This window comes from Podarcis vaucheri (assembly GCF_965113315.1).
Source record: "Podarcis vaucheri genome assembly, chromosome: Z".
Taxonomy (NCBI): Eukaryota; Metazoa; Chordata; class Lepidosauria; order Squamata; family Lacertidae; genus Podarcis; species Podarcis vaucheri.
Window position 1 is genome coordinate 37,670,496 of NC_138758.1, and position 24,977 is coordinate 37,695,472.

Sequence of the window (24,977 nt, forward strand, 5' to 3'; positions counted from 1 at the left end):
ACATAAATTGGTTGTTGTCTGTATAGTCGCAAGGCAGCAGATGTTTAGGATCAGACTTTTCCTTCTCCAAAATGAGCAACCTTCCCAGGTTGACAAGCCTCATCTGCCCCTCACTTTTCTTTACAGTACATGCAGAAACCGCCTTCTTGACCACTGAACCCATTATTGGTCTTGTCCGCTCAATCCACCAGCCTGCCTTCACATGCAGGGGAAGTTCCTAACTCCTAACTCAGGGTCTGAGATCCATTGGCTACTCGCACTTAGTTTAGCTAGCCAATTGAAGCTGTTTACTGGTGTGTAGCTGCTATCTTGCGGCTTTACTCTTTTGTGCAGCCATTAACTGAAATAAATGGATCTTGGTTATGCTCATTAACTTCAGTGCATCAATTCTGATTAGGACTGAGTGGGAGACCCTAGGCATTATGTTTCTGGATTAATGCAGTGTATACACACATACACCTGAAGGGAGCCCTGTTTAGGGAAGTTTTTAATGTTTTAAGTTTTATCCTGTTTAATATTCTGTTGGGAAGCACCCAGTGGCTGAGGAAACCCAACCAGATGGGCGGGGTATAAATAAAAAATAATTATCGGTGGCAGCAGGAGGCCACATTAGCTAAAGTGGTCTTCAGGTTAAGAACGGACCTTCAGAATGAATTAAGTACTTAACCCGAGGTACCACTGTATTATATTATACTGTGTGGATAGTCTCCAAAACTGGGAGAACTGTTCTTGGATGGAACACAAGGATAGAATGGTGAAGTTATTCTTTAATTACACCAGAAAGAGACTTGGAAGGGGTAGGCAGTGCAAGCTTTTGAACACCAGAGTTATGTGCTGGCTATAGGCTGTCCCAATCAACAGTCTCTAGTTGCAGCATTTTGCTGGAGCCTCTGAACCAGGCTGAAGGGTAGCACATTTACTTAACTCATGCTCATTGAATATTTTTAAATTCCTTTTACATTTTGTATTCATGCTTTTATACTTGTAAGTCACTTTGAGACTTTTTTGCAGTAAGTAACAAACAAAAGTAATTAATAATTCCAACTTCGACCTTTCATGAAATGCTTTTGCATGGAATCCTACCCCACATTAGCAACTGTTTTTCCTATCAGTTGCTGAGGCCACAGCATTTTCCCCACAGTTCCTTACCACATAAACAGCATCCCTTTTTTTCACTGCTGCCATGTGACCCAGGGTGGTCTTGGATGTTGTCAGTGAGGTGGTTTCTCGACAGATGATCTGGTTTGGAAAACCCACCAGGGTAGTTCTTGGGATTCCAGGCCAGGTCCTAAACAAACAAACAAACAAACAAACAAACAAACATTTAATCAATCAATCAATCAATCAATCAATCAATCAAATAACACACACAGAACCCTCCCAAATTGAAATATCAACAACCTCAGATATGCAGATGACACAACCTTGATGGCAGAAAGTGAGGAGGAATTAAATAACCTTTTATTGAGGGTGAAAGAGGAGAGCGCAAAATATGGTCTGAAGCTCAACATCAAAAAAACGAAGATCATGGCCACTGGTCCCATCACCTTGTGGCAAATAGAAGGGGAAGAAATGGAGGCAGTGAGAGATTTTACTTTCTTGGGCTCCATGATCACTGCAGATGGGGACAGCAGCAGTCACGAAATTAAAAGACGCCTGCTTCTTGGGAGAAAAGCAATGACAAACCTAGACAGCATCTTAAAAAGTAGAGACATCACCTTGCCAACAAAGGTCCATATAGTAAAAGCTATGGTTTTCCCAGTAGTGATGTATGGAAGTGAAAGCTGGACCATAAAGAAGGCTGATCGCCGAAGAATTGATGCTTTGAATTATAGTGCTGGAGGAGACTCTTGAGAGTCCCATGGACTGCAAGAAGATCAAACCTATCCATTCTTAAGGAAATCAGCCCTGAGTGCTCACTGGAAGGACAGATCTTGAAGCTGAGGCTCCAATACTTTGGCCACTTCATGAGAAGAGAAGACTCCCTGGAAAAGACCCTGATGTTGGGAAAGATTGAGGGCAGAAGGAGAAGGGGACGGCAGAGGACGAGATGGTTGGATAGTGTTCTCGAAGCTACCAGCATGAGTTTGACCAAACTGCGGGAGACAGTGGAAAACAGGAGTGCCTGGTGTGCTCTGGTCCATGGGGTCACGAAGAGTCGGACACGACTAAGCGACTAAACAACAACAACAAACAAGGACAAGGAGAGCTAGCCATAAAATTTTGCAGCATTATCCTCACTGCCCGTTACTCCTGTTCAGGGTTCATGCTAGTTTGCCTTATCCCCATCCTGGTTCCTATAAGTAGAAGATTCCTTCCTCACCCATCCTGCCCCCAGTTTTCCTTTCTTTTTTCCAGTTAACACTCAATAGTATGTGGCTGAGCGTGCTCAGTCCTTTTGGGGAAGGGGCCACAGCTAAGCAGCAGAGAATCTGCTCTGCACTCAGAAGGTCCTGGATCCAATCCCCAACAGTAGGACTGGGAAAGAATCCCTGCCTGAATCCATGGAGAGCTGTTGCCAGTCAATGTGGACAACAATGAGCTAGAGAGGGACCAATGGCCTAATTTAATATAAGGCAGCTTCCCATGTTTCCTATTCCTCAGCTTTGGTTTCCCCCCTCCCTTTTATTTTCTGCCGGTTCTGGGGTTCTCTTAAAGAGGTTGATAGCATCCCTGTTGCTTTCCAATGACCCTATTTTGGCTCCGTTCTTATGGGCACTTACCACCCGAGTTCACTATCAGAGGGACTGTGTTTAGGGACTGTCTCTTTCCCACCCTCACAGCTGTCTCATAGAATTGTAGAGTTGGAAGGCACCCTGAGGGTCATCTAGTTCAATCCTGATAACGTTAATATCCATTAACATTAAAAGAACATGATAGGTATTCTTATCCCATTATACATGACTAAGCCATTTCTCACCTTCTCACCCCTTGCCTTTTCCTGTAAGACCTATTACAGTCGTTAAGAGTCGTCAACAGGCTCATCTCAGCTATCTGCCAATCTCCCATTCCCACCACCCTTCTGAGTAATACCCCTCCCCACCTTCTCACTATATAGAAGGATCTGGCAACTTCTGTTTCAGTGTATCTGAAGAAGTGTGCATGCACACGAAAGCTCATACCAAGAACTAACTTAGTTGGTCTTTAAGGTGCTACTGGAAGGAATTTTTTTATTAAAAGAACATGGTAGGGATGTAGAGATTCAAAAACAGTTTGCCCAGAGGTGTACCTCAGATCCCTTGCACCCTTGACAAAGAGATGCATTGGTGCCCCTACCCCACCCCTTGCAGGGCAGTGGAGCTTTCAGAAGAGTGGGCAGGCTCCTAGCTACTCCTAGGCAGACTGGAGAGGTGCAATTTTGTGCCCCCCTGGTCCTGCGCCCTTGGTGTGGGCCAACCTGGCCAATCCCTAGATACACCCCTGACTGTACCCCCACATAGTGTGGAAAATTAGTTGCATGTCTGCATTTAACTTACAGCTGAATTAGGGGCAGGCAGCCACTTTGCGGTGGGCCAGATCCAAAAGGGGCCACTCCTCCAGATAGGTGAAGCCAGTTCTAGCAGGTGATTTAAAATACGGCAGCGGAGGTTGGATGGCCATCTGTCAGGGTTTCATTAGTTGAGAATCCTGCATTGCAGGGAGTTGGACTAGATGACTTTTGTGATTCCTTCCAACTGCACAGTTCTGTGATTCTATTTCTGAAGAATTATGACACACCTGTTGTGCATCACCTGTTACTTTTCATTGCCTTGCGGTATAGTTGCAATTAATCTCTTTGCGTCTACCTGGCAGCAGTAAATGACAGCCAGTCTCCTGCTTTCAACAGAAAAAACTGGACGTGCCCTCCTGGTTATTCCTTTGCAGTTATGGCTTTATCTGCCCTATGCTTCACATATGACATCTTACCTACCACACCCATGACAAAGACATGGCCAGGCATGAGGAGAATGGTTTAGCAGACCAAATCAGGAACACTGGCAGACCTAATTTAGCCTGTGGTGCCAGAGGCTCTGCACACCTGTGCTAAGAGCTGCCATTCTGACATGGCCAGGCATGGGGAGAATGGTTTAGCAGGCCAAATCAGGAACACTGGCAGGCCTAATTTAGCCTGCGGTGCCAGAGGCTTTGCACACCTGTGCTAAGAGCTGCCATTCTGTAAGCACTCTTGAACTGCAGATGCTGGGGACTCAGTATGGGACTACAAAGCAAATTAACCCAAGATAAATTCTACTGCATGGATGGATTGCCTGCAAACTCCCCCATCAGATGGCTTCAAAATGTTACCTGCTTCCCCGCTCAGCCACCAGCTTGTATTCTTCTCTTTCTAAGGAAAGGCCGGCTTTCTTGCGACGGATCAAGGTACAGGTCTTTTCCCGGGAGACTTCCACCTCTGGCACAGGAGAAAGGCCACTGTTATTGAATATTTCTGATGGTACCAAGGTAGATATATATTGTCGAAAGAATTGGTCTTGTATATGATCTTGAATAATAACTGCAACTTAATGGAAAACAGTCCAATATCTTACACTGGAAACTTGGTACCTCTTGCTTTGGAATATAGCTGTAATGGAGAAAATCACACAAAAAGGACTAGAACCCGCAGACAAGTTTAATTATATGTACTGGCATTCTTTCATTACATATACAGTGGTACCTCAGGTTAAGTACTTAATTCGTTCTGGAGGTCTGTTCTTAACCTGAAACTGTTCTTAACCTGAAGCACCACTTTAGCTAATGGGGCCTCCTGCTGCCGCTGCGCCGCCAGAGTACAATTTCTGTTCTCATCCTGAAGCAAAATTCTTAACCTGAGGTACTATTTCTGGGTTAGTGGAGTCTGTAACCTGAAGCGTATGTAACCCGAGGTACCACTGTATAGCAGAACTATCACTGTCAAGATAACCCTTGTCACAAGCCTGACAGATATGGAACAATACTTGATAATCTAGTAACGCTAATATTGTTTACCTGGACTTTTGTTATTTTAATCCATGTAAAACTGTACTCATTCAATAGGCCTATTTTAATAGTTTTGTTTCTCATCTGTTGTTATAGCTGTTTTATATACATTATAAAATGAAATAAAAAGCTTTTACAAAAAAACAAAAAACAAAATTAACACCAGCAAGATAGGAGTCAGCTTCTAATGTAAGAATGGGGGATAAAACTCAGCGCAGTCTGCATTTTAATGCAAACTCTGTCTGATCTGCACCTCCCAAACAATATGCAAACTGAAACAGCAATCTTTCCAAATTCACACTCTCTTTTGCTAAATTTTCCGATGCAATTCTCCACTCCCTCCACAAAATGTGTAGGAAAATGAGTTTAAATTTGGGGAAAGGATGTGTCTAAAAATACCTGTATGTATGAAGACATCACGCATAAGTGAATTTCCATAAGGGAAAAACTGCTTGTAAAAATGTGACTTAATAGGGGGGGAAAATGTACTAAAAGACAGATGAATTTCCACAACTACTTTGTTTTTTTAAAGATTAACTGCAAAGTTATGATGGGTGGTAAACTGAGCTTAAGGCTGGGGGAGAGAGAAATTCAAAGTGAAATTGACACGAGTTGTCACTTTAGGGTTTCATTCTCTCACAGCAAGTCCACTTCCTGTGTTTTGCTTCCTCACAAGTTTCCTCCTCTGTGCCCTTGAGAAGAACATGCAAAACATGCTGGCTGCGCTTACTTATTTGTCTACTGTATTGATACAATGCCCTCCTCCCAAGGCTGTTCAGAACAGCTAACAGTGTAAAATGCTAAAGTTAAAGGTTACTGCATAAAGAAAATGAGGATGGCAGTCAGTGGGCTAACTTACAACCTCTCTCCCAACATGCTAGAATTGTGCTTGCGGTGAATTTTTGTTATGTTCATGTATATATATGAGAGAGCATTCAAATGTGATATCCCCACCATCTGTATGCAGTGTTATAGTCCACTTTGCCACCTTCCTCTGCTGCACAAGTAAGCTCTCCTTCTGTCAGGAAACCATGGCAGAATTCACATTCCCCTGGACGTACTTCCCTGCTGCACATCGTCAACGGTGAGGCTGGCATCCATCTCCACAAGCATCTTTTCCGTGGTGGCGGCCAGGCTGGAGACAAATCTCTGGGCGCAGTTGATGACACAGTCCTGTTGGGGAACAACAAGTGGCACAGTGTATGTTGTGTGGAGGTAAAAATCTACAAGGGCTTCTCTTTCAATTGGGGTGCTGACTGCCTTCTAGACTCAGACTGGGTGTGGCTTCCTGGCCTGGATGCTGTCACCAGGTCAGCTTCTCAGTCTGATCGGGGGGTAGGGATGGGACAGGAGGAAAGTGTTTCAGGGGACTACCCTTTATAAGGGCAAGACTTCAGTTTGTCATCAGTTGTGACTTTAAGAACTGGAGCTTGAGCCTGTTTTCCCCTCCTCCCTCCTCTTCCTTTTCTCATGCATGCCATGCCTTTTTTACCCTGTGAACCAGAGGATTGCGAGCCACTGGACTTCCGGGTTGGTGCGATCTGGAAATGGCGGATTCCCTCCGAGCTGCGGAGGGAATCGGCTCAACCGAGGATGGGTCTTGCCACGCCGGCGACGCGGGGACCCTTAAAAACCGCAGGTGCTGAAGCCTGCGGACTGAAGACTTGGCGGGTGCCTTAAGCGCCCCCCCTGATCCACGAAGAGCCTTTTTAAAGGCTGCGGAGAGGATACGGAGGGTGGCGTGGCACTGAGAGTCGATCGCTACCTCGGTGGAGCGAAGCCGCGAGCCATGACTGGAGAGCGCTGACTTCCTTCCTTGAAATTCGGACTGAAAAGAATAACCCGTAAGACGGAATTGGACTTTAAGAATATTATCCCGTGAATTTGAGACGACCGGGGGATGTGCTGAAAGGAAGTCCGCACCCCCCCCCCCTGCAGACGATCTAAGCAACGATATAAGAGCTAAGCTGGAGAGCCTACCCTTGGAGGGGTGAGTTAAAAAAGACATTAACTTCCAAGATTTGGCTAAAAGAAATTTTGAGCTGGAGAGTGGAGTTTTGGAAGCTTTCTTTCTGTTGTAAACAACCCCCCCTCCCAGGCCCGGGAGCGTCCTGTTTTTGAGCTTGTGTAAGAGGTGCGGAGTTTGACAGCTGTCCAAGCTGTCAAACGGACAGTTTAGAGCGGAAAAATTGTCATTTAAGATCCCTCTGGACTAAGATGAGTTATAATTGAACTAAAATTGTTGGAAACAAAGTAATAACAATAAGTTAAAGGATTGTTGGAGAAAAGACTAATAAGTAACCAGATTCCCTCTAGGGGGAACTCTGTGAAACTACAATGGCTGTGGATGGAAAGTTACTAGTGGAAATCGAAAGAATGTTTCATTTGGTGGGAATCTTACAAGAGCAGAGTCTGGCTATGAATAAACAACTCATGACCTTGACTTCTGGAACAAGCAGCTCTGCTGAATGTATTGAGGACTTGAATGAGAAAGAATCCACAGCTGAATCGGAAATGATATCTAAAGAAGTGGAAGAGACTAAACAAGAAAAAGAGAAAGTAAAGTTGGAAAGTAACAACCAGAAGTTGACATCTGTGGAATACAAGCAAGGAGACTTTTGGATTATATTTACCACAAATCTGCGAAAGATGCAAAAGACGAAGGAGGAGGTCCCGGGAGTTTATGGAATACAGGAACTTAAAATAAAGAAATATGATTGGGGCCTCCACTCTGACTCTGACTCTGAAGATGCAGGCTTTGTGGAAATTTTCCAGCAGCTGTTTTCAAATGTCCTTGTGGGAAGAGAATATGGTTTGATGGTGATAGAACTCTTTCCAGATTTGACGACCGACATAAAGGACTACCAACAAGACCGGCGGAGAGGGACTGAAAGAGACTTGAAAGCCTGGGACGTGAGGAACCCAGGCTAAGAACTGCTATTCTGGACATGTATTGGGAAGGGACGAAAACCGGGGATGGGAGGGAGGGAAGAATAGAATTTTAAAAACACTCAAGACCTTTGGGTTTAGTTAATATGACCTTTAACTAAGACAAAATGAGAAATCGATGGAAGGGAATTTGAGTCCAACTTAGGAAAAATCTATATTTCTTTATAAAAGAGGTAATATTAAGATGGTTAAGAGGAGAAATACCAATTTGCTGACACAATTTTGGGAATTGGGATGCACGAGGGGGGGTGGGGGGAAGTCAGGGAACAGGGTTAGGAAAGTAGGATTTTCTGAAATTATACATGTTTTTGTCTTTTGTCTTTTTTGTGTGTGTTTTGTCTTTATAAAAGGTGAAAAACCAATAAAAATTTTATTAAAAAAAAAAAAAGGATTGCGAGCCACTGCCAAGCATTGTAGGCAGTACTCGGCTACATGGACCAATGGTCTTACACAACATACGTCAGCTTCCTATGTTCTTTAAAGTCTGGTGGATAAAAGATAAAAAGAGGCCAACCCAAGGAAGCAGCCCGTCCCTTGAACTGCAGACTGTTCTGGTCCCAGTAGTTGATGACAAGAGTACCGGACCCACAAGTGAAAATGTCTGGATAAGTGAAGCTCCATCACTCCATACCTTAAATGATTTCATCTCTGCACTGAACTCTAAAGAGGTGGCAAATCTGAAAGAAAAAGGTACCTCTTGCTGCTTGGTGGATAGACGGATCCCTTTGGCCTGCTCCTTCTGCCTTTCCTCCTCCTCTTGGCACAGAGCCTCCAGCTGGGGCAGATTGTCAGGGTGGCCCAGACTCGGTCGCAGCTTGTGCTTGTTCTTCTCCTTTAATTGAACAGTCAAAGGGCGACATACTCTCAGTTTTCATTAGAACAGCAGTGCGAACTGAGCTATGTGCATGCAAATTACATTGTGATTATGCTATTCTGCCCTGTTTATGTCAACGGTAAGGACATTGGTATTCTGAACCAATGGATTCAAAAGATTATGACTAAACTGTAGGAATAACTTTTTTATGGTGAGAGCTGTTTGACGGTGGAACAGAAGCCTTTGGAATGTGGTGGACTCTCCTTGGAGGTTTCTAAGCAGAGGCTGGATAGCCACCTATCTTGGATCCTTTAGCTGAGATTCCTGCATTTCAGGGGGTTGGACTAGATGAAACTACAATTCTATGATTCTATGAAATGTAACACAAATGCAGATTGGGGGTGGGGGAAGAGCAAAATCAGTGACACATTGTTTGTGGGATGAAAGTAACAGCAGCAAATACTAATCATATTCATTTATAATTTCATTTGTATTTCCACTTAAAAAAAAAGATGCTCAAACCATCTTACAACAGGAAGATATTTCAAATCCAAACGGTGCAAAAATGAATTTCATAATTAACACAATAAAATGGCAACACAATAGGCCAGTGTAAAAGATACAGATTTAAGGGCACTCCTTGCAGTGAACATTTCTGTCCCTTTGAATATTAATGGACTGGCTGGACGCAGAGGCGCGGTGGGAGGCACCAGCTAGGGAACCCCCAAGTGAGCCTCCAGGGGAAGAAGGCTCAGAGACAGGGGATTGATGGTGGGATGATGATGAGTGGTCAGAGGGAGAAGAGGAAGCAGATTGGTAGAAGGACATGTTGGAAGCAGAAGAGGTAACAGGGTTTAGTGAGCAGGAACAGTCTGTGGTAGAGAGCAGTCCAGGCTCAGAGGCAGCAGCAGAGGGGAGGTGTCAAGAGGCAGAGTGGAGGCAGACTGCTGAAGATGCCAGGGAAGCTGTCTCCTGCTGTGACCAGCTCCCCTCCCCACTGGTCTCCCAGAACACACAGAGAAATGAAGATGGTGGAGTGGAGCAAAGAGACAAGACAAAGGAGCCCTAGGCTGCTGGGGAAGGAACCAGTGGAAGAGCCTTAGAGAGTGGTAGCAAGCATCTTCAGTCCTCACATCTGCCTCACTGGAGCAAGACCTACTGGGAAGAGTTGCTTTGATCACTAGGCCTGTGCTGCTTCGGTTTCTCTGAATAAAGAGTTAAATACATTGACACCTGGGTGTTTTTTTATTGCTCACTTACTCCTGTCTCTGGCTACTGAAGGGGCAGGGTTTATTGAGTATTTGGCTCATGTGCTTATTTCCTATCATTCCTATAACAACCTTCAAATCAGATTTGTGACTTTTGTTCTCTCAAAATTTCTGGATACTGTGTGGCCTACCTTTTGACCGATCTGAACAAATTATGAACAGAGACTGTGCCTAGATTTCTCTTGTTGGCTGCAAAAATGTGAAAGGAAATCTTTTCACAATTAAAGCCTATTCCGTCTGGGTGCTGTTCTCACGTTACAGCAGTGGTTCCCAAAGTGGTACCGCCTCCCCCCAAGGGGGTGGGATTACCTAGGAGGGACACTAAGAAGCAAGGGGGCAGCAGTACTGCCCACTTTGGGAACGACTAACATAAATATAATAGAATTGAACTAAAAATGTTACACGTCTTGGCAAAGGCAAAAGGGAGCGTGACAGTTTCACCTTGGTCCCAGAATCACCTCTCCCATGATGTTGCTCACAGTTCCTCTCCTGCAGCAGCTTGCAAGGATGTGGGCCAGAGAAACCAGTGGTGCTAGTTTCTGTTCCCATTTTTGTTGGAATTCTCCTATGATGTGAGGTGCAAGGGCTGCTGAAGGTGTTTTCCTGTCTTAAGACTGAGGGGCCAGGAGGAGAAAGGAATAGGGTGGTGCCTTCCAGGATGCTCACACAACCTACTTTTGCAATGTCCCATTTCTGCATCTGTTCCTGTAGGTTGTGCCGTATCTGCTCCATGGAATCCATGAAGAGCTGCTCATGATCTTGGTGGAGTTTGCCAATAACCATCTGAACAATGTGAGGGAGCTGTTCCTCAAAGCTCTTCAGCTGATCCCGGAACTCTGTAAGGTTTGGGGGAAAGGGAAAAGAAACAGCGCTATTTCCCGGCACGCTAAGGAATTAACTCTCTCATAAGGCAGTGGACTCTCCTTTGTTGGAGGTTATTAAACAGAGGTTGGATGGCCACCTGTCAGGAATTCTTTAGCTGTGATTCCTTCATTGCCGGTGGTTGGATAAGGTGACCCTTGTGGGGGTGCGCACATTCCTTTCAACTCTAGAATTCTATAGGACTTCCCCACTGGAGAAATGGGTAAAAGATTGCAGCCCAAACTTACCAGAAATGCAGGCTACACGATACTCGTCTACCTGCAGTAAATACATCAGCAGCTTTTGCCCCAACACGTCAACACACAAATCATAGGTTTCTTGCAAATATTCTGGCCGAGTGATCTGATGCTTTTCCTTTTTGTAGAATTCCTTTGGAACATGGAACAGGATAGAAAAAAAGAGCTGGATGAAGATTCTGAGCCCTGGGGCAACAGAAGAGGGCAACAGAGATGCAAGGACAGCCTTGTTGGGTCTATATTGGCCAGGCAAGGGGGTTGATATTGTCCGCCCATCCTGTCCAACCCCAGGCTGATGGGACTGTGCTGGCATGAAACTAGGGATTTAAAAGGGTCCGGCTGTGGCAGAGAAGCTTTGGCGATACAGTGTGAAAAATTTAATCAGGAGCTAAGGGTATGATATATAAATGGCATGGGCATGTACAGAATGCAACCCCTTGCCAATGAGGAACCTCAGCATTTAATTCATTTTTTATGTTTTACAATTCCTAGTAATGGTGACTGATGATGAGTAAATCTTGATATGCTGTTATTTCATGCCTCTTAGTTAAATAAGAATTTGGGTTGAGGCTGATAACACCTTTATGAGCACATAAAGCTCATAAAGCTTTAGGGGTTGGTGAACTAAGAAGTTTGGCGGCCCTGATCTGGACCAGCATCCGAGGTCACACCCTTAGCAGTGGAAGGCAGCTCACAACCACTGTCTTTGCTGCTGACAGTGGATGTCGAGTCATTATGATGCACTGTGAAAAGGGAAAGTGGCTTTTGCCACAAGAACATGGGGATTGCCTTGGGGGCTACCAGGTGCTTGTGGTGGTGTCTATGGCCACTTCTCTCACCACAATCATCCATGTCTGTGTCCTGGAATGACTCAACATCCAGGGCATTTCTTGAGAAAAAACTGGCAGCAATAAACTGCTTACTGCCCAAGGAAGCCTCTTAGGAGCCACAAGGGACCCATAAACATATTTGTGGGACTGGGGAGCAGGGTTTTGGGACTTTGCAAAAGGTCCCTTCAACCCTAGAAAGGGCCCTGGCTGACAAACCTGATTTTTCCTGCATTTTCTTTTTAAGGTCTATTTCAACACAGTTCAAACCCTGCAAAGGCTTAGGTTGGGAACCTCCTTCCTGACAAACCCAGCCTCTATGCACTCTCAAACATTGAGGAAGCCATCAGATGGAAAGGAAACAGGAGCCAGGGGACCCTCTGTTGTGCTTGAGAGACCCCCCCCTCCAGCTAACAACTGCAGGCACTGGGGCCACCAGAAGGAAAGGAAGTAGCAGTCCTTCTGTTTGTGTTTAGATTCAGGCCCAATAGTTGTTGAATTACTACCTGCTGGATTCTGGAACTATGACATAGTGCCTGAGTTTGCTTTGCTCCTCCTCCCTCCCAATCCTCCCCCCCCCTTTTTTTTAATTGCTGTACTATTGTATTACTGGTCATTGTAAGCAAGGCCTGGGGTCTTTTTTTTTCAGCAGAAGAGCAGGGTGAATATGTTTTAAATAAGTACAGCTGACTCAGCTTACGCTGGGGTTACATTCTGGGGACAGCACATAATGTCAAAATCGCATATAGTCAAAACACATTGGGTTCAATGGCAGGTGGGATCGCCAAACTCTTTGTTTCCTGGATGCCTGCCTACTTTCAATTTAAAAAGTAAAAAAATAAAAGGTCAAGCACGTAAAACTGAATGTGCACAAGTTAAATATATGTAAGTTGTGAGTTACCTGCAATATTGATTCCCTTGCCCTACTAGCCCAGAAAGATTTGCCTCTTGGCCCTGCTCACAGCTCCGCATCATTTGTCAACAATGGTGGAGGCAGAACGTGATGGCACCAGGATGCAAAAGAAGTGTTGCTATATATTATTGCTGGAAAGGGGGAGGATTCTCCTAACAGCTGGTTCTGCTCTGAAGCTGCATTACCAGGATCATTAAAAAGGAAAAAAGGAAATAAATCCAGAACTAGCCATAGCAGAAGTATCCTTACCTCTGCAGAATTCATAATAATATCAAAGTTGTCCCACAGGATGCTGAAGATAATTCCTTTCAAATGTTCAGAACTAAAGGGGAAAAAAGGGTTTAAAGGAGGTGCCTAGGAGTAGATTTAATAATATTTACAGTACTACCATTATCAGTACATTGCATGTGGCTCAGTCAATTCCATTTGGACAGAATCATCTCCAGTGTTCTGCTCTGAGATGTGGCCTTAGTAAGGCAAGGCCTCATCTGCACCCTGGACATCTCCATGCAGGGCTCAGGCTGGTAACTCCATAAAAGAAGAGCTCAGATGTTGTTTCAGCGCCCATCTTCCTCAGACTGAGCCTTAAATAGGAGCTGGAGCTGTCATAGCTAATAGCTCTGGCTTTGGTGGGAGGAGCCTCTTCATTTAAAGGGGCCCAGCCAGCTTTAGTAGACATCCGCTCTGACAAAGCAGGGGAGACTGTGGTTTCACTAGGGCTTCTGAGATGGATTCAGAGGAGGGCAATGCAGAGAGATACCCGCAAAATGGGCTGCTCTTGAGTCAGTGCTTTGGTTCAGTATATACCTCTTGGGCTGGAACTGAGTGCAATTCAGCCTCCTAGTCTGAATCTATTGCTTCGTTCCTTGAAGAAGGGAAGTATTTCCCTGAGGTCAGGACACTCTCCTTTGCCAACTCAGAGAAGGAGGAGAAAAAGGGAAGCCGTGCTATTCCATTGGCCATCCTAAGAGACCCATAACCCTCTGGCTCTTCCTCAACTTACCCACCAGGCAACCTGAATCTGTTACCATCCCATCTGGCCATTATAACTGCTGTAACTTTACTAACCGGTGTCTGAGTTCCTTTGCTTTCATTTTCCCCTCCTTTTGCCCTTTTCCTTTAATGTGATTTCTTTTAATGTTTAAATATGGAGGCAGGGACTGCTTTGCTTTAGTGACCTTGTACAGTGGTACCTCGGGTTACAGACGCTTCAGGTTGCAGACTCCGCTAACCCAGAAATAGTACCTCAGGTTAAGAACTTTGCTTCAGGATGAGAACAGAAATTGTGCGGCGGCAGTGCAGTGGCAGTGGGAGGCCCCATTAACTAAAGTGGTACCTCAGGTTAAGAACAGATTCAGATTAAGAACAAATTAAGTAGTTAACCCGAGGTACCACTGTAAGTCACCTGAAGGAGCCTCTTCAGCTGAAGAACAGACTAACGAAGCTTATCAAAGCATAAATCTTAACCATGGGGCTTACTCATTGTCTTTTGGCTTGTCTCCAAAGATCTGCATCTTCCTCTCAATCCGAGTGGTTTTTGTATATCTCTGTATGGAGCTGACACTGTTCTCGAAAAGAAAGGATTTAGAGCAGGGTGGTGGTGGTTGCTTCTATGTTTCTTCCAGAAGTTGGTTAGTCACCCCACCCCAATATCACAGAGATATAATCACTGATTATAAATAAATATAATAAATATTGGCAAGCCACCATGAAGTCCCAGCTGGAGCCATGTGAACACAAACAGAGCTCTTACTGGATGAGACACAAGTCCATCTGGGCTAGCCTTTCCTAAGCTGGTGCGCTCCATATGCTTTGGAATTCAGCTCCCAATCCACTCTAGTCATTTCAGTTGCAGCCTTGGCTGACAACTCTTTTCAGCCACAGGTAAAAACTTGGGGTGGTATCCAGTGCTAGCCCTGTTGTATCAGGCCCATCTAACCCAGCATCCTGTTCTCACAGTGGCCAACTAGATGCCTGTGGGAAACTGGTATTCAGAATCACTGTTGCCTCTAACCATGAAGGCAGGGCATAGCCATCGTAGCCAATAGCCATTGGTAGTCTTATCCTCTATGAATCTATTTAATCCTTTTTCTGAAGCCATTTAAGGTGGTGGCCACCACCGCCACTACTGGGAATGAGTTCCATAGTTATAACTATGCCCTGCTATGTCCTGAATCTGCTGGCACTCAGCTTTGAGTTCTGGTGTTATGAAAAAGACAATATTTTTTTCTCCATTCACTTTTTTCATGCCATGGAGTGGATCCATTCAAATCTAACTTAGGTTCATTAATTTCAGTGGGTCTATTCTAAGACTTAGTTGCATAAAACTGTTTACCTTCCCTGCCCCCAGCTCCCTCACCTTCTCATGTCATTTGCATATCACAAAAATAGCATAATAAATTTGCAGCAATATCTACAACATATAATTCACCATTAGTAGTTAATGTATAAGTTCTTGGTTTGTGAATTGGCTTAAACAAAAACAAAGGAGTAACAAGACAGAACAGAGTTAACAAATAACATTCAACATTGTATAGCCAGGAGCTCTCATGGTTGTGCTTAGATTAAGTCTGAGTACAGTGGTGCCTCGCAAGACGAAAAGAATCCGTTCTGTGATTCTCTTCGTCTAGCGGTTTTTTCGTTTTGCGAAGCAAGCCCATTGAAGGATTAGCGGATTAGAGCTATTAGCAGCTTACCTGCTGATCGGATCAGCTGATAAGCGGCTTAGCGGCTTAGGAAAAGGGGGGGGGGAACCCAGCAGGAACTCGCAAGACATTGTCGTCTTGCGAAGCAAGCCCATAGGAAATTCGTTTTGCGAAGCACCTCCAAAACGGAAAACTCTTTCGTCTAGCGAGTTTTCCGTCTTGCGAGGCATTCGTCTTGCGGGGCACCACTGTAAGAGTCATTTTTCCTCTTATGTTACCAATGAAGCAATATAAAGTGCTGGTCTATTGATGAACATGGGAGATGGGTTCAAAGTAAGTATAATAATTTAATTTGGATCTTTCGCAGAACTTTTGCCACTTTGGTATCTGGTTAAGTGGGATCGAAGTGGGTTAGTGATTGGAATAGAAACAGCAATTTTGGTAGAGTCATCATTTTTACCATTGCTAATTTGTCCAGGAGAGTAAAATTGGTTTTGCTCTCTTTTTTGCGAAATTCTGAAGTACTGTGTGCCATACTAGAGGATATTTTGTCAATACAGTCTGTTAAGGTTACTTGTTATAATTATTCCTAAATAGCTAAGCTTTGTGTGACAGAGTCTAATGCCTGTGAGTTCTGTGAAAGCTTTTTGGATGTTGGGTGGTACATTGAAGCATAAAGCTTCAGATTTTGAAATTTTAACCTGACTGTGTTGCCAAGTTGTGAAGCGCTCCCATGTACTGCTGCTCCCATTTTCAACAGGTCAGGTGTCATTACCACTAAATTGTCAGTGAATAATCCTATTTGAGGCTGATTTATTTGGGTGTGTTAAAAAACAAAATTGAAGTGTCTGTGAGTTATTCTTGAAAAATGTCCTTTCCAAGTGTGTGTCAGTGGGGATGGGGTACGGTTGGAAGGGGAGGGGGAGAAGCCACTGAAACAGAAGGAGGGGGCAATTTTCTTGTTTTCCTCACCTTCCTGACATCTGCTTGCCAAAGGAACTAGATTTCCGTGCAGACGTGAGAGACATGTTGGTTTGAGCAACCTGGGTGCTTTCGCGATGGGAGGCTCCACCCGAAAATGCCGGAGAAAATGGTTTTGGCATAAGCTCTAAGAAAGGATGGAAGAGGGCATTAAGTGGCAGGTGGGGACAGCTCAGAATGTCAATGGCTTCCAGTGCTTCCTGGGGCCCTAAACGTCAGGAAAGAGAGAGCTCCACCTTTCATATCAGGCCCACTACTCTCACTTTGCACAGATAATTTAGAGGCAATGTTTCCATGCAACATCACTTCTGAATTGAACGAGAGCAGCGGGGTGGGTCAACAGAGTTTGTCTTAGCCAAGATCCTCACCAAATCCTCAAGCCAGCCCCATTTGTTGGGATCACACCTCCTATGGTTGTCTCCAACTAAGCTTTAGTCAGAGCAGACCTATTGAAATCAAGAAACCAAGTTCATGTTCATTTCAATGGGTTTACTCTGAGTAGGAACAGCATTGAATACAGCCCCTAAAATGCACTCTCTTCTCTTAGAGAGAAGCTGCCTTCTACTGAGTCAGACCCCTGGACTATCTAGCTCAGTACTGTCTACACTGGCAGAAGCTCTCAAGATTTTCAGGCAGGGGACATTCCCAGCCCAACCTGGAGGTGCTGGGGATTGAACATGGAAGCTTCTGCATGCAAAGCAGATGCTCTACCACTGAGCCGTATCTCTTCCTTGTTGTGCTTGGGCTACAGAGTGTTACAGGCCATGTTGGCAGAACCTTGAGATTGTCAGAAAACTTATAATTTGTTTTTGTGAACCTAAGTTTGTTTCTAGACCTCATGGTTGCAGAGAAAGGCTTGAAAGTGAGCAAGGCAGCATGGGAAGCTGCTTTATACGTCCAGAAACTTGGTCTATCTAGCTCAGTACTCTCTGCACTGACTGCCAGCAGCTCTCTAGAGTTTCAGATAGGGTATCTTTCCCAGCCCTACCTGGAGATGCCATTGGGGACTGAACCTGGGACAATAAATTAATAATGAAGCTTACACAATGGAGGCAAAATACTATTACAATTGCAAAGTGTACATTTCAGTGAGGCTTTCAAAGAACCGTGTACCCCAAAAGTAATTATTGTTATACTGAAGAATGCTCTAAGCAGCTGACAAAAAGACAGATTTCTGGATAAGGTCCTGTTTCAAAGATCTTCCTCTGTTTCAAGGCTCTGATTGCAGTTTTCACAACTGGGAGGACTTCAAAAAAGTTACTCAATTCTAAGAGGGGGGAAACCACTGCAATGGTCTAGAATGATAGGCAGGTAGAAATGAATACTTTGTTTGATATTTTGTCTAAATTATTGTAAACTTCATTATTAATATATTGTGTTTACAGTCCTGTTGCCTTGGAGCACTATTTCTGAGGTGGTTATGTGTGAAATGGGGCAAAGTCTCCAGCAGCTGATGTCAAACCCAATGCCAAACCCAATGCTAGCCAATGCAAGCGTCACCAACACCATGCACTCTGTCCAAGGACCTCTTCTGGTGCCTGAAAAAGGTCTCAGCAAATATCCATCCCCAAAGTGTGAGAGTGATTGCTTGCTCTTCCTACTCGATTCCCATTTGCACAGACTCCACCTCTCCCTTGAGCATCTGCATGGTGGATATTTTGTGACCAGCAGCCACAGTGCTCTGTCAGAACTCCAATTGTGACCAGCGGGCCCAAAAAGTTTTGGCAACCCTGTGGTGGATAGCCATATTGATTGATAGGTAGTCTACATGTGAAGGTATGTAAAAACAGTGTGCGAAATAATATAGTTAGGAGAATCTGCTTCTGCAGACTGTACTGTATTAAGAATATGTTGAGAATGGTTTGTTTGTTTGTTTGTTTGTCTTTTGCGGGGTGGAGAATGTTTGTGCTGGAAAAATTCAGCCTTGGACCAGTTTGACAGAAAGCAGACAGTGAATTCTTCTTGCTGAATCAAGCACACTTTTCCTTAGAGAACGTATCTTGATTTCAAGGTGTGTGATTAAGGCTAAGGCAAGGGAATGCTTCTATATAAGCCTGGGTAATTTATAGGCCTGTGAACTCTGCTTTTGCAGGTTCCCGGTGGCTGCTGTTGTTGTGATCTAGTAAAGCTGTCTTAAGCATTGCAACTGGTGTGGTTAATTGAAGAAATCCGTTATAACCCCCTGAGTTAAGCTGTGTGGCTGCAACGATTGCCTGCATGGAAGGTCTCCTTGTGCCCACCTGGTGCTGTTTCTGTTGCAGCGGACTGCAAGCGCTCTTTCTCCTGCTGCGTATCTGTCAGTCTTCTGGTGCGATAGGATCTGAAACAAGCTCAACACAGGTTAAGACTCAGATCCTGGGAATTTGTAGGGGATGTCTTTTGACCCATAAAGCTTTATTTCCTTTTTTGATATTATTTACAAAAACAGAGGTGCTTCAAGTCTTACATTCCCTTACTTGTATTCCGCTATTTGACAAAGCAATTCCATCTTTCAGTGAAGTCAACACTCCATGACCTCCCTTCCCTCCTGTGGACTAGAGCTCAGTTAACTTGTCTCAGCCAATTCCGTGCACTTTATTTAAGCACTCTTTCTCTGTTGGAGTTTCGTGACACTTTCATTTTCTTGCCCACATCGTCTTAGCAGTAACTGTTCCCAGTGGGTAGCCAACATGAAGTCCTCTTTATGTTGTTGGGATTACAACTAACATCATCCCTGACCATTAGCCACACTGGCTGGGGCTGATGGGAGTTGGAGTCCAAAAACATCCAGAGGGCACCACATTGGCTACTCCTTGCCCTCATTAGGGTGAGTGGAGAACCACCCTACCAACTGCAGTCTGCTCTCAGTCAGTCTCCACCTGCCTGTCTTCCTACAACCAGTTCAGGGGAACTGGTCACTGGCTATCAGCTTCCTCCTCCTTAGTCAGTTTTGCCCTCTTAGCAGAGAGGAGGATGGGGATAAAACAAGAATTAACCAGCTGCCTGTGATTGGCTCTGGTTCTGCCTGCCTCTGGCTTTGGCGCTACCACCTTTTGGGTGTCCCTTCCTTATGCCCTCCCAGTCCCAACAGTCAACAGCCACCACTGCTAGGTACCACTCTCTGCAGTGAGTTTAAAAACCAATTGGAGGCATTTGTTCATGAGCATCTCCCTCCTTGCTGATGGGCTTAGGGTTTACTGTGCTCTCAGTCTCCACCACTTTTGCAAGAACCAGGACCATCCCGCCCCTTCCCCTTCAATACCTACCCAATGAGGTGTTTGATCACACTAATCGCTGCATCGTCAAAGGCTGGCTTCCCCATCCGGCTTGGGTTCAACAGTGGTGTGCATTCAACACCCATCACAAATGTCTTGCTTTCCTGCAGCATGCTGTCTGACTGGATGGAGGTTGTCACGGAGGTAGGGATTGTGGGGTCTTGTACATAAGAGAACACAGGGTCCTGTGTCGGAAAGGAGCAAAACAGATGAAGCATCCTATTGGACCAGACCAAAGGTCAATTTTCCCAGGTTCCTGTTTCCAACTATGGCTAGCCAAGTGCCTTGGGGGAAGCCACAAGAACAACATAGCGATCTGCCTTATACTAAGTCAGATGATTTATCCTTTTAGTTCAGCACTGCTTACACTGACTGGCAGTAGCTCTCCAGGGTTTCAGGCAGGGAGTCTTTTCCATGCTTACCTGGAGATCCTGGGAACTGAACCTGGGGCCTTCTCCATGTGAAGCAGATGCTCTACTATTGAGCTACAGCCCTTCCCCAAAGGGGGAGCTTTAAGCTTTACAGATCTGCAAATTTCCCCATCAACATCATGTGTCATTTTGCCCACTGATTGCCAGGGAACTGTCTTTTTGCTTATGTTATTCTTGTTTAGCAGTTCATTGTACACAAATGGCACTAGGGACACAAATAATAATCATTACAATCATTCACTATGTGGATCTATTTACCAGTTCAAGCAGGCAATTGAGATACTTGCTTCTCTTTTTCAGTTCTTCCATCACAAACGTGGCAAACTCATAGAGTGCTTCTGAAGTTACAGACTGAGAGAAATAAACAAACCAGGCACTAAATATGATTTTGTTCAATATAAACACACACACACACACACACATATATATATATATACACACACACAGTGGCACCTCGGGTTACATATGCTTCAGGTTACATAAGCTTCAGGTTTCAGACTCTCCTAACCCAGAAATAGTACCTCAGGTTAAGAACTTTGCTTCAGGATGAGAACAGAAATCGCACGGCGTGGCAGCAGCGGGAGGCACCATTATCTAAAGTGGTGCTTCAGGTTAAAAACAGTTTCAGGTTAAGAACGGACCTCTGGAATGAATTAAGTATGTAACCAGAGGTACCACTGTATTAACATTGCTATTTTTCTAAAAAAAGAGGTGCTGGAACTCACCATGAACACCTCCCTCGTTCTCTTAGAATAGCAGTGGCGCCCACCTGAGAGGTGCTGGAACTGAGTTCTGGTAAGTTCCAGCTGAGAGAATTCCATAGTTTATGTGCTGCATGAAGTCATTTCTTGTTGTTTGTCCTGAATCTTCCAATGCCTAGCTTCATTTAATGAATGATCCCTTACTGAGGAATCCCTGACAAGCTTCCAGGTCTGCATTCCAGACTTTGAAAACCCACTGGATGTGACTTGAACCCCTTGCAGCAAAAAGACAAATCATTTTTAATTGCATGCTGTTGGAACTTACTTCCTTATCTGCCGTGGGATGGGCACAAGCATCAATCCTTCTGGTGAGTTTCTCCATGTAAGAGTTTAACGTCTGGGTCTGCCAATTGGATTTTGCCACCTAAGAAGGAAAAGGGGGAAGTTGAAGTCAAAAGCTTAACTGAGATTCGCAGAAGGTAAGTGGAGAAAGGTTTTCCTGGCTGACACTGATACAAGGGGATATGGGACTTCCAGTGGCAGAACTACAATTGGGCAAATGCATTTCCCCAGATGTGTGTTTACCAGTTAAGGAGAAAGGCAAGGGTGGGGAAATCTGCAGGAGATACAGTGGTGCCTTGCAAGACGAAATTAATCCGTTCCGCGAGTCTCTTCGTCTTGCAGTTTTTTCGTCTTGCGAAGCACGGCTATTAGCGGCTTAGCGGCTTTAAGAAAAAGGAAACAAACTTGCAAGAACTCACAAGACATTTCGTCTTGCGAAGCAAGCCCATAGGGAAATTCGTCTTGCGGAACAACTCAAAAAACAGAGAACTCTTTCGTCTTGCGCGTTTTTTGTCTTGCGAGGCATTCGTCTTGCGAGGTACCACTGTAGTTTTGTGAGAATTCATCCCCCAGGGGTCTGAGAGCTTTATACTGGTGATCTGCAGTGCATCTCTGGCTATGCATGATATGTTGTTTCAGAATCCTTCTTGTCTCTTTTGCCATCCTCTACTCAGCAGTTGCTGCAGAGAGCCAGTGGTGTAGAGGTTAGAGTGTCAGACTAGGGCCTGGGAGATTGGGGTTCAAATGCCACCCCCCATCATGAAGCTCACTTTTGGGGCCAGTTGCTGCCTCTCAGCCTAACCTACCTCACAAGGTTGTTGTGGGGGTTAAATGAGTGTGGGGAGAACTGCAAATGCCACCTTGAACTCCTTGGAGAAAAAGGTGGGATATAAATGCAACGTAATAGATGAAATAATAAATAAAAAAGGCGGGTCTCACTGGCGTTCCCACCAGGACTCATTCAGTTCTGGGGGTCCTTCCTGTGCTTTATCCCTTTTCCTGTTTGTGTGCAAGTGCTAACGGGGAGGATAAGATGAGTAAGGGCTTGTCAAACATCCAAGGAAGTAATCTGGAGCCCTTCAAAGCTTTAGGTAAAAAGTCATTGAGCTGGGGGTAAAGGAGAAAGCTCCATGCCTGCCTCTCCCCACTCTGGCAATAAAGTAAAATAAAATACTCTTCATTTATCTGCACCTCTGTCTTGATTTTCACTTGAGTGTTCGTCAAGAACCGTTGGATTTTCTCTATGAAGAGCCGGTCGAGTGCCAGAAAACGAAACTTGCTTTCATATCTGTTGATGACCTCTGTAGCCTTGGGAGGCAGCGGGGAAAAATAAGAGTTTTTATTCTTCTCGCTGTTCTTGTTGCAACCTCTATCTTGCTAGAACAGGGAGACCGGCATCTCCTCACCTGCTCCAGGTAAGAAGACTCCATCTTTTCCAGGTCAATCATGATCAAGCCCTCGACAAACTCAATGCGCCCACTCTCCTTGTGCAGGCGCTTGATGAAGCCATCTAGTTCCTCAGGAGAAAAATTTCCGCCATCAGCAAATAATCTGGGAAAAACAATGAAAAATACCGGTTAAGGATGCTATGACTCTGGATGGCCTGAGGTTGGAAAAGGCCTGGTTTTATGATTCCACCTGTATAGGAGGATCTTATAAAGACTTAGTGGAAGTTGCCTCTTTAGGGCAAGTAGGACACTACCTTGCCTACCCCAGTCTGCCTTCAGCTAGCCCCCACCTGCCTGCTTTCTCACTTACAAGGGGTGGTGGCACCAGCTGCCAGCTTCCTTCTCCTCCTCAAGTCTCAGAATTGTCCCTTGTAGAACTCAGCAGGGGAAGGAGGAGGGGGACAGGAACGTGGCTTAATTTATGCATTTGTACAAAGCTAACATAGGGAATTTATAGGCCTGGGGATTCCACTTTTGTGGGTTTCCCAGTGGTGGCTACCATGACTAAGTAAAGTTGCCTTAAACAACACAGTAGTGTTGATATCGGAGCGGCGCATCAGCGCCAAAATCTTGCAAGATTTCTCGAACTATGAGAGATCTTGTGAGATTTCTGTGAGATCTCATGAAATAAGCACCAATGCTGGTACCCATTCTCCGCTGGCAGTGGAAGTGGTGGGGCACCCACAGGGGCATTGCCTCGGGGGCTTCACCCCACCTCATGAAATCCACGACACTAGCCACTGCTGAACAGATCTTGGCATACCTGCACGCTTTAAGGAAGTCAGTGTTTGCGTCTCGCAGCTTCCCTAGTGCTTCTTCCAAGTACTGCCTGTAGCTCCGAAGGGAGAGCTGCATCACCTCCACGTGGTCAGTCAGCTCAGTGCGCATATTGTTGCTGAGACTCAACAGCCTGAGAAAGGAGATGGTGATATACCAACAAAGTTTTTTAAATTTATATTAAACAGCTTGACTGCAAGAAACAAATAAACCCTCAAAGTGGGTTACAAAAATGATAAAACAATAACATTGTAAATAAGAAGATTAATAACAATTTAAGGCTTTCAAAAAGTTACAATAACGACTGACTGAATATTGATGTAAAACTTGCATCAACTTTCTCAGCATCTGGACAGGGTTGCCTAAACAAAAGTGTTATAGCAGGTGCTGAAAAGAATAGAATGAAGGTGCCTTTCCTGATGTTAACATGCAGGGAGTTCCAAAGTGTAGGCGCAACCACACTAAAAGTTCGAGTTCTTACAAATACAGAACAGGTATTATATGGCATCAGGGGCATTGTCAGTTCCACAGATTAAAGTGATTGAGTGGGTGTATGTGCTGCAACATTCAGCACTAACTGCAGCCTCCTGATCAAACTCAAGGGAAGCCCCACACAGAGTGCATGGCAGCAACCCAGTCTTGGAGTAACCAACACATAAACAACTGTGGCAAGGCTTCCCTGGTCCAGGAATGGCCACAGCTGTTGAACTAGTCACAGTTGGTAAAAGGCACTTCCAGCCACTGAGCCTCCAGTGAGAGACCTGGATCCAGAAGTACCACCAAAATCAAAAGCACTCAGGAAACCTGATGTTGTGATAAGGTAGCCCCTGCTCAACCAATTCCCTGGGACTGAAGAGGCATGGGGGAAAGCTGTGCGACCCCCTCCCCCCCCAACTGACTTTTCTGCCCTGGTCTCCATCAGGAAGATGTTCTCCATGTCTTGGATCTTCCGCCGGAAAGTCTTGCTAACATGGTTCTGGTCTTCTCGGAGCTTGGAGAAGGCGGCTTTTTCTTTATTCAGGGCCTCCACCACACCACTGCAGTGTCGCACTAAGCGGTCGTTGTGAAATCGCAGCTCCGCTGAGAGGGGTGGGGGAAGGAAAGGCGTGCAGGGGTGGGGTGAGAGAATGCTTTAGGTTCAAGCCAGTGGGAGTTGAAAGTAAGATAAATCTGGAAAGACTTGCAATCCATATTCCTCCCCCCCCCCCCGCAATGCCAAGGGGTGCCATTGCTCATACATACATATTTATTTATTTATTTATTTGTGTGTCCAGACACCACTGAACAAATTTCCAAAAACCCATCCTTGCCTTCGCTTTTTATAAATTCAGCCTCCACAAATTTGTCAACATTTTGAATTTGATCCTCTGCCTACCAGTTGAGGCCAGGGTGACAATGGTCGGTGGAGGGCAGGGGGAATTTAACCTAACAGCTGGGCACAACCATATATAGCAAATCTGCCTATATTATTTGCAGATACTCATTATTCCCCTCCTAGAACTACAGTTTATTTATTGCCAAAATAAAAAAATTCCTTCCAGTAGCACCTTAAA

At 44.9% G+C, this 24,977-nt stretch overlaps 1 protein-coding gene and 1 long non-coding RNA gene across 3 annotated transcripts in view; one reads left to right on the plus strand and one right to left on the minus strand.

The window, feature by feature from the left end:
• Positions 1-24,977, minus strand: part of CCDC180 (coiled-coil domain containing 180) — a 55,665-nt gene that overhangs the window by 1,900 nt on the left and 28,788 nt on the right. Inside the window, exons 21-37 of one of the 2 annotated variants that reach the window (XM_082207795.1) lie at positions 24,324-24,504; positions 23,411-23,557; positions 22,606-22,750; positions 22,391-22,507; positions 21,183-21,281; positions 20,415-20,507; positions 19,717-19,910; positions 18,712-18,791; positions 16,463-16,598; positions 14,325-14,408; positions 13,095-13,167; positions 11,097-11,238; positions 10,663-10,823; positions 8,600-8,737; positions 6,018-6,129; positions 4,285-4,390; positions 1,150-1,288 (exon numbers count right to left, since the gene is read on the minus strand). In XM_082207795.1, the coding sequence (XP_082063921.1) occupies positions 1,150-1,288; positions 4,285-4,390; positions 6,018-6,129; positions 8,600-8,737; positions 10,663-10,823; positions 11,097-11,238; positions 13,095-13,167; positions 14,325-14,408; positions 16,463-16,598; positions 18,712-18,791; positions 19,717-19,910; positions 20,415-20,507; positions 21,183-21,281; positions 22,391-22,507; positions 22,606-22,750; positions 23,411-23,557; positions 24,324-24,504 (2,147 nt within the window). Of the gene's footprint in view, positions 1-1,149; positions 1,289-4,284; positions 4,391-5,910; positions 6,130-8,599; positions 8,738-10,662; positions 10,824-11,096; positions 11,239-13,094; positions 13,168-14,324; positions 14,409-16,462; positions 16,599-18,711; positions 18,792-19,716; positions 19,911-20,414; positions 20,508-21,182; positions 21,282-22,390; positions 22,508-22,605; positions 22,751-23,410; positions 23,558-24,323; positions 24,505-24,977 lie in introns of those variants that run through there. The other variant, XR_014215578.1, reaches the window with a different exon arrangement.
• LOC309523786 lies at positions 14,421-16,449 on the plus strand. The gene is made up of 3 exons (XR_014215623.1): positions 14,421-14,866; positions 14,943-15,424; positions 15,746-16,449. It is a non-coding gene; the product is annotated as an uncharacterized lncRNA (long non-coding RNA).